General features: G+C 37.4%; 2 protein-coding genes across 3 annotated transcripts; one reads left to right on the forward strand and one right to left on the reverse strand.

Annotated features, from left to right (window-relative positions):
* The first annotated feature begins 5,997 nt into the window (after positions 1-5,997).
* LOC111907828 (GDSL esterase/lipase At3g62280) lies at positions 5,998-7,792 on the forward strand. The gene is made up of 5 exons (XM_023903635.3): positions 5,998-6,507; positions 6,594-6,779; positions 6,853-7,016; positions 7,097-7,367; positions 7,432-7,792. Exons 1-5 carry the CDS (start codon positions 6,267-6,269, stop codon positions 7,644-7,646), a joined length of 1,077 nt encoding a protein of 358 aa, XP_023759403.1. The 5' UTR covers positions 5,998-6,266; the 3' UTR covers positions 7,647-7,792.
* A 705-nt stretch (positions 7,793-8,497) lies between these two features.
* Positions 8,498-11,720, reverse strand: LOC111907827 (shaggy-related protein kinase alpha). Of its 2 annotated transcripts, XM_042897764.2 has the most exons (14): positions 11,548-11,720; positions 11,245-11,331; positions 10,940-11,094; positions 10,752-10,844; positions 10,601-10,660; positions 10,250-10,522; positions 10,042-10,116; positions 9,871-9,927; positions 9,645-9,785; positions 9,490-9,540; positions 9,196-9,291; positions 9,035-9,118; positions 8,840-8,942; positions 8,498-8,744 (listed from the first exon to the last, which is right to left on the reverse strand). In XM_042897764.2, exons 3-14 carry the CDS (start codon positions 11,051-11,053, stop codon positions 8,662-8,664), a joined length of 1,230 nt encoding a protein of 409 aa, XP_042753698.1. In that variant the 5' UTR covers positions 11,054-11,094; positions 11,245-11,331; positions 11,548-11,720; the 3' UTR covers positions 8,498-8,661. The 2 variants fall into 2 exon arrangements, with proteins under 2 accessions (XP_042753698.1, XP_023759401.1); XM_023903633.3 differs by lacking the exon at positions 11,245-11,331.
* Positions 11,721-13,725: the final 2,005 nt, after the last annotated feature.

A 13,725-nucleotide genomic window follows, 5' to 3' on the forward strand; every position in this document is an offset into this window, starting at 1 on the left:
CGAACACCTTACGCTTCGGCTGTAGGATCGATCATGTATGCTATGACGTGTACTCGACCCGATGTAGCTTTTGCCTTGAGCATGGTTAGCAGGTATCAGGCGAACCCTAGCAAGGCACACTGGACTGCGGTAAAGAATATCCTCAAGTACCTACGGAGGACTAAGGACTGGGTTCTTACCCTCGGTGGGAGTAATGACTTGAGAGTTGTAGGGTATAGTGATGCTAGCTTCCAGACTGATAGGGATAATTTCCGCTCTCAGTCGGGCTGGGTCTTTACCCTAAACGGAGGAGCAATTTCTTGGAAGAGTTCCAAGCAAGAGACAGTGGCAGATTCTACTTGTGAATCAGAGTATATTGCAGCTAGCGAAGCAGGAAAGGAGGCTATATGGCTGAAGAACTTCATTGGAGACCTTGGAGTTGTACCAGCTATTAAAGAGCCAATGGAAATTTTCTGTGATAGTGAAAGTGCTGTTGCCTTAGCCAAGGAACCAATGGATCATGGGAGATCTAGACACATCGACAGAAAATACCATTTCATTAGACATCGGATCGAAGAAGGACACCTCGTGGCAAAGAGGGTATCATCAGATGAGAATCCAGCAGATCCCCTCACAAAGGGACTGTCTCGGGTTAAGCATCTCCAGCATGCTCGGAGCATAGGGCTGAAGGATGATATTAGATTTAGTAGTTAGATAATCTCGAAATTTGTAAAGTGTAATTGACATTTGATGATGAATAAAAAGTATTTTATTTATGAGTAAAGTGTTACTATCTCTTGTCGATCGTTTACTATATTTCTTTTGCATGTTTTGACTTCCAGAATAATTTTGTTTGGTATAATATAGTATTCAAACCTCCACAGTCGATCATATGTTGGAAGTGGATATGAATCAAGACTGTCATGTTTGGTTGTAGAGGTCTTGGACAAGGCTACAACAATCATGAGTGCTCATAAGTTCTGAGCATTGGACTCAACCCACGCTCACTGGAATCACTTCATGGAATTCTATCTCGAGTGATCGTGAGACGGTAATATCATATAAGTCTTCAAACCTAGAGATATGATTTGTTACTTACAAGTTGGTTATGCATTGACTGTACGAAACCGCATTGGTAACTTGATGTTATAAAACGTACTTTTGTGTGTAATTCAATGAGTGGTAGAACAAACATATGAGTCGAAGTTTATCTGTTCCTTCTTGGATTAGAAGCTGATATCTGGGCCCCTCGATGATTTTGTTTTGACCCATGTACCGGGCCCGGTCAGAACTAAGTTGATGTGTTCAATTAAGTTCTATGTCAAACAAATCGGAAATCGGGAAACAAATGTTGGACAATAAGCAAGATTATGTTCCATGTATTTGTCCGGCTGATATCTAGAACGGAGGATTATATGATCACTTATCTTAAATGGCGTACCATCATCTTCTCAGTTCCGAGAGACCTTGAAAGAGCTACGATTGCCGGTCGGTTCCTGAAGTACTAGAGATATAGTTATTAGACTTATCCAAGTGGGAGACTGTTGGATAAGGTGTCTAAGTCCATAACTATTTCGGGCTTGTACTTGACCCGACCCGGCATGGTCCATTTGGGTTGCATGGCACCATGCAATTGGATAGACTAAATGAGAGAAATAACACTTGGAGATTATTAATATATTATAAGTTCTAATATATTAATAATATTATTTAATTAGTTGATCAAAGAATTAATTTGGAATTAATTAAGTGATCAAAGGATAACTAATTAAATATATGGGTTGGTTATGTAAATCATCCATATCTTGTATAGTGGGCTAAAAGGCTCCATGGATTATCAAGTTGGGTTTTACCCATAGGATGCTCCATGGGAGTTACAAACCCATGGGTCATGGAAATGAAGAGTCATGACACATTAGGGTTTACATGGTGTAACCCTAGATGTGCCAACACTATATAAGAGTCCCATTCTCCACAAAATTGGCTACACACAAGTTGAACACTAAGAAACAAGAGGGCTTGGCCGATTTTGAGAAGTGTGTGTTATCTCAAGAGTCTTTCCAAGAGCATTTGGTGTTGTGTGAAGCATTTGAGGCATCACACTTGGGGTGCTAGGCTCACAAGGTTTCAAGGAACACAAGCAACAACAAGGTAAGTTATTCTATCTATGATTCAAGTTAAAATTGTTCCCCGTGTATGCTAGATAGGAATATAACCTTGGAATTCAACTTTGCATGATAATTAGACAAACATAGATCCAAGGTTATTAGGGTTGCATGTACACTTAGGAAGTGTTAGAATGCTCAAAACCCTTCATTATGGTGTTAAATCAGTTTGTGGTAAGTCAAAATCAACTATATAAGATTTAGGGTTTTTTTATACCTTTCCGTGCATATAAAGAACGCCGAAAATGGAGTTAGGACGAAGAAATTATGGCTGTTAGAAGTTAAGATGGATATGAGAATTGGTCCGTACGCAGGGCGTACATGGCATGTACGCTGGGTGTAACAATTGCGACTTTTGGAACCGATTGTTATAGAATATAATAGACTTAATTAACTACACACACACACACACACACACACACACACACATATATATATATATATATATATATATATATATATATATATATATATATATATATATATATATATATATGCGACATGGAACTCCGACTTCTCTTTTGGACTTCTGATGCGACGGAGATCTGAAAGTCACAGAGCAAGGTCGTTAGAACCGCCCTAGGGATTGTACCCCGAGAGCAAACTCTGAAGATCAAGTTTGACCAGTTCCTCATGGCTGGAAAAGAACTATCTTGGTGATAGGGATGGTGTATGGTGGCTGAGCCACCTGGCCGGAGTCTAGGGCGGTGGCTCAGCCAAGGGGAAAGATCCCTCTCCATGGAGGAGGTACTGTTCACTTTATAGGGGACAATTAGGTCAAGGGGAATTAGGCCAGGCCTTGGGCTAGCCCAATTCAGGCCTAGCTAGCAAGGAGTTGGGCAAGGTCGTCCGGGGGCATCGGGCGACGCTGGTGGGCGACTACCAGGCAAGGCTAGAGGGCGGACACCAGGAAAGGCTGGCAAGGAAGCGACAGGCTGAGCTAGCAAGGAAGCATCAGGCAGGGCTGGCAAGGAATCGCCAGATAGGGCTGACATGAGAGCGCCAGGCAAGGCTGGCGCACCAGAGCTGTCTGGACCATAATAATGGGCCTAATATCATCAAGTCCCCCAATCCAATGTTATTGGTATGCGGCCAATGACATTGGAATAGACTCAGTCACATAAATTGTGTGTTGTCAAGTCCCCCTAGTCCAATGCGATTAGATTGCTGACATTCGGGTCAGACTAGACAAAGAACCAATGCATCAAAGAATAAAAAGACGACTGAACCTGCCTACGAGATTCGTGGTGTTGCGATGAGCCAAGCATGGGCTGGATTAGTGATATTTCCTTGTTAAGAGTATGATATGGTCGGTGTGATGAAGTGTAACTGTTGTTATGATCATGCAAAGCAAGGCTTCTAATAATTCTATGCAGATCGGGTCTGCTATGCGACATGGGTGTCAATATGATATATTATTATTCCTGCAATACAAACCTCTAAGCATATAAATATTTTTATTTTCCTTTAAAAAGAATTAATTGAATTTAATTATCATATTATTCATACGTTTAACTATTTTAGCATAGTTAATTATTAGCTAACAGACGTTTTTTAATTTTACTTTGAAAAGTTTAAGTATTAATCAAGGAATATATTCAAATTTTGATAAAACTAGGTAACTTTTTTTAAAATTTAAATATAAAAAGTTTATATCGAACCAATATAAAATTTACCGTACGTAAAGCTAAAAATATGTTTAAATTTTGGATGTATAATATAAGTCCAGTAAAACTTATATTAGTTTGATATAAACTTTTGACATTTAAATTTTGACAAAATTGCAAAAATGGTCCCTGTGGTATGCATTTTTTGGGGTTTTAGTCCAAACCTCGACTTTTTTGGTTTCGTGGTCCTTCTAAGCTAGTTTCATTACGTTTTTGGTCCTCTTGAATAGTGAAATGACTGTAATACCCTTGGGTTATTTATTTTTCATTTTTTTCACTTTTTAAAAATCTACATACTTATTTATTTATTTAACTATTTAAAAAAAGTAAAAGTCTCTCTCTCTCTCTCTCTCTCTCTCTCTCTTCATTTTTTTTTTATTTTCTTTTTCTTTTTGGTCTTCCTCCCTTAAACTCGCAAACCTCATTCCTGATACTTAAATCCAAGAGAACCCAAATCAATAATCAATAGACTAAAACCCAATTGATTTCATTGTTTCCCCCACTGTGAGTTTATGATGGTGGATTAGACACCCTCCTGGAAAACGCTACTTAATTCGACGATCAGTGCAGATTCGAACTAAACAAACTCTGATTTCAAATCTACACTCCAAAAGCAAGTTGAACTTGGGTACTAGAGTTTAGACCCACCAATCCTTGTAACTTTATTGTTTATGGATATTGGGGTTGTTGTTGAAGGAGACAAAGCTCCATTTAGCCCAGAAGAACGAGCTAAAAGAACTATAGATGATCGGAAAAACACACACACACACACATACACGTACACACCAACCTGCACCGCCGTCGCTCCCGCTGGTCCGCTGTAACATCCCCGTCGACCACCCCTCGTCACTACTCTCGCTTTTGTTTCTCCGTTTCAGTTACTCCGATGGTGAACTACACCAAGATCTTGCAATGGGAAATCGCCATCAAATCTAGGTTACAAGTGGTGGCTCTAATGTAAGTTCAAATTCAAACTAAACAAAAAACTTTGATTTGGAATCTACACTCTGATTTAGTACACATCAGTGTTGCTGGTAATACAACATCAAAAAATAGCTCTGGTGACCTTGGGATTGTTGATGTCGGAGAAAGAATGGGTGAGATGGATTCTCGTGCATAGCAGACAACAAAGATGGAGGAGAGTGTGGTAATGGTGGTGGTTCGCCGGAAAACAAGCACATGAAGAAGAGTAAGGCTTCACGAGATTGTGGATTAGATGGGTGAAGTTTAAGATAAACAAGATGGGTTAGGCCATCTCCAATGGATTAAACCCATGGGGAGTGGTATGAAATGCCAAGTAGGAAAGAGAATGTATACATTCATTTAAATTCTTAAAAAATTAATAAATTTCCTTTACAAATCCATTGAACCGTTGCATGCCACTCTCTCTCCTCTTTATTATATTCATATTTATTCCATTAAACTCCCATACAACTCCCATTGTAGATGGCCTTAGGGAAGAAGAAGTGGGGTGGGGTGGGTGTTCTTTTGACTTTTTCTTTGGAGAGAGAGAGAGAGAGAGAGAGAGAGAGAGAGACTTTTATTTTTTTTAATTAGTTAAATAAATAAATAAATATTTAGATTTTTAAAAAATGAAAGAAATGAAAAATAAATAACCCAAGGGTATTACAGTCATTTCACTATTCAGAGGGACCAAAAACACAATGAAACTAGTTCAAAAAAACCACGAAGCCAAAAAAGTCAATGTTTGGACTAAAACCCCCAAAAAATGCATACCACAGGGACTATTTTTGTAATTTTATCTTAAATTTTTAGAAAACTATTTACTTTTATCAAATTTTGAATATATATATATATATATATATATATATATATATATATATATATATATATATATATATATTTGTTTGTTTATAACTTAAGGTTTTTTTTGCAAAATATTTAGAAATTTATGGGTTTTTTCGCAAAAAATAATTCACGGTAACCTGAAAACCTTCTATTATAGATCAAAAGGGAAAAACCGACAAACAAATGAAAAATTTACGTCATAAACAAACCAAAAATCTGTTAAAGGGTAAAACCGACATTTTCTGTTAAACTTAAAGTTTTTTATAACATTATCTCAAAAACAAACTAGTATTATTTTCAGGTTTTTTTTCCGTTAAATTGACTAGGAAAGAAGTTGTTAAGAACGAGGGAGCATGGGGAGAAAATGATGTGAGGGAGAGTAGTCTAAGTAGTCAGAGACGGGTCTTTAAATATTAATTTAAAGGAAGCGTCAACGTGAAAAACAGCTAGCAAGGTCCAAGGAGAAAAGAATAACCATATTTCAGGAATTATAAAACCAAGTTGCAGTAATCTATGCTTATGAAATCACAAGGGAACAAATGGATGACGACGTCCAATTTAGGTTTTTTAAATATCAAGTTGCAGATTGCAGCGCAGGTGTACTAATAGAGAATGATTTTGTACGAGATTGCAGTATAGTAGGAGAATGAGTTTCAACAGGGTGAATATGATTTTGTGGCTCCTATGGGTCTGGATGGTGTTTGGTATCTCGGCTTCCACAAGAGCAAGACCAGATATGCTTGTAATTAACTTTGGTGATGCAAACTCCGACACTGGAGGAGTGCTGGCCGGTGCAGGACTTCCCATTGGCCTTCCACACGGCATTACCTTCTTTCACAGAGGCACTGGTCGTTTCGGTGACGGTCGACTCATCCTTGACTTTATCTGTCAGTCCTCTCTCTCTCTCTCTCTCTCTCTCTCTCTCTCTCTCTCTCTCTCTCTGTGTGCTCTCCCTGATTCATCTTTTCAACAGGTGAGCATCTGAAGCTGGGTTATTTGAGCCCATATCTGGAATCGCTGGCACCAAATTTCACAAGTGGGGTAAATTTTGCAGTAGCTGGAGCCATGATTCTACCACAGTTTGTTCCTTTTCATCTTGATATTCAAGTTCGGCAGTTCCTGCACTTCAAGAATCGTTCCCTTCAACTCCTCTCATTGGGTATGTAATATGTAATATGTACGTTCTTCCGTACCAGTCATCATTAATTAATCTGTCGTACTACTGACAACAGGTTCTGGGGAGTTTATCAATGAAGATGAATTCCATAAGGCGCTTTACATGATAGATGTTGGACAAAATGATCTGCTTGAAGCACTGTATGCATCAAACCTTACTTACGCACCAGTTGCAGCCCAAATTCCTTCTTTTATAGCAGAAACCAAACTAGCTGTTCAAGTAAGCATCTCTTGGTTTCATTTCGTGTTTGATACAAATGTATTTTACGATGAATGAAGAAGCTTTTGTGTGGAACCTAGAATTTATACCAGTCTGGTGGGAGAAAGTTTTGGGTATATAGCACTGGACCACAGGGCTGTGCTCCTAAAGAGCTTGCATTACATGCACACAATGATACCGACCTTGACAGGATTGGATGCTTTCGTGTCCACAATGATTTGGCCAAACTGTTTAACAAAGGGTTACGCAGCATGTGCAAAGAGTTGAGATCAGAACTGAAAGATGCAGCCATCCTTTATGTGGATGTTTACACCATCAAATACAATCTGTTTGCCAAGGCTTCAGAATATGGTAGGTAAAGGTGATCAATTAATATTGGAATTCATTTGTTAATTAATTAATGGATGATGCACAGGATTCGTGGAACCATTCAAGGCGTGCTGTGGGTATGGTGGGCCTCCCAATAATTACAATGTGAAAGCAACATGCGGGCAGCCGGGATACAACATGTGCAATAACGTAACATCAGCCATCGTATGGGATGGTGTCCACTACACAGAAGCTGCAAATAGGATTGTTGCTGCCAAAATCCTGTCCATGCCATCACTAGAGGGGTTTTGGTCGACCTGATTCTGCCACATAAATGGTCCAAGTCTGAATGAGTTGGATGAAAAAACTGTAATTTGATTAAGGTCTTGCAGTTGATAATGTTGTATGATGAATTTTAACTTATGGTTTTGTGGATTTGGGAGCAATTTTGACGGTTTTAAACACAATGCGGAGTCACTCACTAATTCATCCATCCCTCCATCTATAAATAAGAATATATATATATATATATATATATATATATATATATATATATATATATATATATATATATATATATATATATATATATATATATATATATATATATATATATATATATATATATATATATATATATATATATATATATATACACCTCTCTACAACATTGTTGCAAGTTTTACCACTGATTCTATTCAACAAATGTATATAATATTTTCCAAATTACCCTTGATATTAATCTTGACTATTTTCACATTCATTTGTTTGTCAAGAATCCACATCCTTTTGCATCCATTCAATCAATAAACCCTGGCATCTGATAATCAAAACACAGCTAGTAATTAAACCTCACAAACACATCCCTTCCTTTCTTTTTACAACCTTTCAGTTGAACAATGCAATTCACGTAACAGCCATTGTAACAACAAAACCAACTTCCTTTTATAAAATACAATCAATTAATGAGAGAGAGATCACAGACTTTATTACACCAGCTGGGGAAGCTTTACATACCTCCAAACTATGTATTCCACTCGTGTGTGTGTGTGTGTGTGTGTGTATATATATATATATATATATATATATATATATATATATATATATATATATAGTGAGAGAGAGAGAGAGAGAGAGAGAGAGAGAGAGAGAGAGAGCAGTTGCACTGCATGAAAACGAATATAGGGGGTTACATTTACTTTTTACTTTGCACAAGGAGGGTCAGCATAGCATATAGCATATTGATATTGGATAGCATTTAGGTTTTACATCTCTAGACAGCAGGCACACAACTACAAATGAAGAAACATACGTATCCTTCCTTTTTGTGTTTTTTTTACAGACCAAGGAATGCACAATGCTTCCTGGCATGCTCAGGGACCAACTTGGTAACCATCTCCACAGGCACCCCTTTAAGCTCTACAAAAACCACAAACATCCTTTTCAGTTCAGTACAGTTTTTTCTCTTTTTTTTAAATAAAAATAAAAATCAAACAGAACCAAATTGTTATTACCATGGGGCTTGAAATTGAAAAGTGGTGGAAGGAAACGCCCATTTGGCAGCCTAGCAGCAGGATCACGTAACTCATCAAAGAACGGATGGATCATTGCCTCCAACTGTAAGTAAATACAACAATAACAATCTCTACTTAGCAATTAGTATTATCTCGAGAATATTTAATATTTAGAATAGAATAGATGCAACTCACAGCAGTGCTTCGAAGATTTGGGGAGTACTGCAGGAGCCTGGAGACAAGATCAACAGCTTCTGGAGGCATCCGCTTATGGAATATCTGAGAATATTATTGAATTTGTATGTATGTTTTAGGCCATGCCAGGGATTGTGACATCAAATTAATTACCTACCTACCTTATGCCATGGGTGAGCTTTAATCTGGGGAAATTTGTATTCTGTATAGTTGGGGTTCATGCACTTTATCTCCTCCCTTGTTGGGGTACCCAAAACCTATCACCAAACAGAAAAATAATGGTTTTAAAACCAACTGTTTCTGAGTCATATCATATACATATAATACACATTTGATGTTGTTGCAAGGCGAAAAATGTGTCTTTCACCTCAGTTTAGTTTACATAATATAATCCCCACACAAATCCCAATAACAAATATCAAAGAAGAATCATTTCGAAAACCACAAGTACGTACCTTTATGATTTCCACTAGCTGGTCAACTCCACTCTCACCAGGGAAAAGAGGCTGAAATTACAAGAGAGTCATGCTTTCAGGTCATACAAATACGATGTTTATTAAATCCATTAAATAAAAATAGTTCTTGAATTGAATCTGAAAGACCCTCCCACCTGTCCAAGCAGCAATTCTGCCAAAACACATCCACCAGACCAGATATCTATTGCGGTGGTGTACTCAGTTGCCCCAAAAATTAGTTCAGGTGCTCGATAATACCTCGAACAAATATAAGAAATGTTTGGCTCTCCTTTTACCTATCAAAAACACATCAAATGTAATGCAACACAAAGATCAACCTAAAAACATATCATATCTTATGATATAAACATTGGCACATACCAAAACTTTTGCACTTCCAAAATCGCATAGCTTCACCTGATGGGTATGTGGGTTTACCTGTTAGAGTTAAGGAGAAACATATATAGACACTTCAGTTATCTACACAAAATGATGAAATAAATCTACAATCAACCTGAACCAAATTGCTCTCAAACATGTAGAGAAGCGTACCAATAGATTTTGAGGCTTGATGTCCCTGTGACACACTCCAATACTACCATGAATGTAGGCCAGGGCTCTGAAAATCTGCAGCAGCATATAATCAAAGAAAATGGCTTAGCGATCATACAAATACACGGTCAGAAATCTAGTAGTGTACGAGGTTGTGATAACTGAAGTTCAACATTAAAAGATTCAAAAGAAGAAAGTGTTATGTTACCTGATAACTGTATAGTTTCACATAGATCATGGGCATCCTTTGATTCATCTTGTTGTAGTGTTTAATAACGCGATGCACGGTCTCAGGGACATACTCTAATACAAGGTTAAGATAGAGTTCCTCCTTTTCTGTGGTTGAAAAGAAACAATGCTTCAAGGCAACAACATTTGGGTGATCCAATATGCGCATGGTTTGTAGCTCTCGGTTCTTATACCTCTTGTCCTGTAGAACCTTTTTAATGGCAACAGCTTCTCCGGTTTCTAAACATTTCGCCTGGAATTGGAATCCAATGCTTTAGGTTCACTCTAATAACTAACAAGCCAAAAAAAAAAAAAAAAAAAAAAAAGTTACCTGAAACACAACTCCAAATGATCCATGCCCAACAACACGCTCGGCCATGTAACTAATTGTCTGAAGTAAATGTTGGAAACAACAATTGGATCACTCGGTCTTAATTAATAATTAGTATTTAGTAGTAGTAAGGGAAGGGTATTAAAGTTACCTGTTTTGGCTGACCATTCCTACCACCAATGGTTGTCACGATTATATGCCCTGTCTCTGCCCCATTGCCATCAACTATTGCAGGCTCCATTTCCTAATTAATGGTGAGAATCGAGAAATGAAATTTATTGATTGATGGTATAGTAATAGTAGTATCCTAACAACAAGAAACTACTCTAAGAGACTAACCCTGTCATCCCTAATTTTCATGTCATTCATCTCATCAGGCAACTTTTCAGCGGCAACTGTATTTCCACTGGGTTCTTTTACTCCAGATGCAGGTACCACACTTACCGACGCCATGGGTGGGGTGTGTTATGTAAAGTTAGGCAAGGAAAAAGGTCCTGCATACAGGAAGCACGGACTTGTCAAACAGAAAACCAAGTCATTCAAGAGTATCGATTACAATTTACATGCGAAATTTTTAGATTTAACTAGCGCTAAACAGCTGAAGAAGAAAATATAACAGTATATGAATGAGGAATCTAGTCTACCTCAGCGGTTGAAATGTGACCAAGTAAGTAACTAAAACCCAAAGACCACAGCAACCAATAATGAAAACAAATACCAACTAGGTAGACCTGTCCCAGGTAAAGCAATTTATTTTCCAAAGATGAATATAAAATAGATCTCAGAGAAATTTTCAGCATATACAATTATAACTAAAAGAGGAATTTCGAAACATATAGAATTAAAGTCGTAATAAGAGATGAGGATCTGGAACAAAATAGACAACAAGGAATTGGTATATGGTAGCAATTGAGATACAGATAGATACGAAGATGAAAAGAAGGTACCTTTGAGAGGTAACAGGCGTATGCAAGAAGAAGAAGAAGTAAAAAGTGTGGGTGTGTGGATGAAGATTGAAGAGGTAAATGATTTTGGAGAGAGAGAGAGAGAGAGAGAGAGAGAGAGAGAGAGAGTTGAACAATAATCAATCATACATGTCAATGCCATTGGCTGCCGATTGCCATCATCCTTTTGACCGTTCAAACTCGCATACTCTCTTTAATCCAACTTCCAACTAATATAATATAATATTTATTATTAATTTATTAGTCAAAAATGATGGTCCGATTCTCAATTTGCACATGCATTCTTATTTTTTTTTTTATCTTATTTTTTTTAAATGACTAATGCATTAGAAAGAAACCCAACCCAAGCAAGTGACATCCTTAGAAACAAGAGAATGGGGAAAACACCAATTAGACTCGTTACAAATCTTCAAATTACCCGTGTGAATAGCCCAAAAGAAAACAAAAGAAATGACTTCATCCAAGACCCACAAAAGCGGAAAATGCATGCTTGTTAAAAACTCTATCGTTTCTGGCTTTCCAAATACTCCACAGAATGCCATAAATGATCATAGTAAGAATTAGCTTCTTTTTCAAACATCTACCCCAATGATTCACAAACTCCAAAAGATCCTTGGTGTTGGGGTAGGGAGAAAGCAAAACACCACACCAAGTGCTAATCCAAGATTGCACCTAAGTAGCAAACAATCATGAGATCAGTATATGGTCAACATCCTCGAGATCACCACAACGACCACACGTTGTCGACAGAACCGACATACCATGGGAGGAAAGAGCCTTAGCAGAGGGAATCTTGTCCTGGATCGCCTTCCAAACAAAACCCAACACTTTTATAGGAATTTCTTTACGCCACATAACAACCAGGATGGACTTAGCAAAGGGATTTTGATCGATCTTCTCTCTAAGGGACTCCACCTGGTACAAATCATCAGAAGTAAGAGCGCATCTCCACATTTCTCTACTTCGATCATGATTGTCATGTTGCAATTTGAAAATATCAATATATATATATATATATATATATATATATATATATATATATATATATATATATATATATATATATGATCAATTTTTTCAATATCTTTTTACGTTGAGAGCATAGATCGAACCAACTCCGAGACCGCCTTTGTCTTTGGGCGCCACAACCTTTTCCCAAGATACCCAATGAATATTCATTTTTTCATATGTACCTCCCCAAAGGAAGCACATCTTGATCTTCTCAAGCGAATCGAGGACCCCATGAGGGGCTTTGAAAAGGGATAGATAAAATATGGGTAGATTCCAAAGAACATATTGATGGGTTTTATGCATAAGAACCATCCTATGTGCTCATACAAACCCTAATGCTTGGATCTATGTTTCTCTATTGTACATGCTTTGAATCCAAGACTTACAAACCTAGATCTATCATATATAATTCGAAATTATCACAAAAAAACAGATCTAAGTGGTTTACCTCTTTCAAGTAGCTTGAATCCTTGTAATCTTCTTGATCTTGAGCTTAGAGTCACAATTGTAACTCCTCTAATGGTTCACAAACCCCACAAGCAAGAAGGCAATATGAGAGAGGGTGAGAGAGGCTAAAAATCGGCCCTAGGGTTCCCTTGGAATGAAGTGTAGCCGATTTCCATAGCCTAAGGGTCATATTTATACTTGCAGGCTACTAGGGTTTCAGTCTAAACCCTAATGGACAACTTAGCCACCAAGCAGCCCAAAGAACCTTCTGGAATAAGGCCATGGACGAAAATATGATGGATCCCCATCATAATTTCGTTCCCCCTTAAGTCCATTAGGTTTCCTTAACCCAAAACTCAACTATCATACATTTGACAGTTTATACCCTTTTATTTAATTAATCTCTTTTAGTCACCAAATTAATTCCTAATTAATTTATGACTAATACTAACTAAATAAATATGATTTCTCCTTTAATATATTATTCTTATAATATATTAACAAACCATAATATTCTCTCTCTCTCCTTAAATTACCTTGTCAAGTTGCTTTGGAGAAGGCAACCCAAAAGGACCATGCACAACCGGGTCAAGTACATACCAAATATAGTTACGGGCTTAGATGCTAATCCAACAGTCTCCCACTTGGATAAGTCTAGTAACTATATCTCACATCCGACTTCAAAATCCGATTAGCAATCGT

The sequence above is a fragment of the Lactuca sativa genome, chromosome 8 (genome assembly GCF_002870075.4).
Source record: "Lactuca sativa cultivar Salinas chromosome 8, Lsat_Salinas_v11, whole genome shotgun sequence".
NCBI lineage: Eukaryota > Viridiplantae > Streptophyta > Magnoliopsida > Asterales > Asteraceae > Lactuca > Lactuca sativa.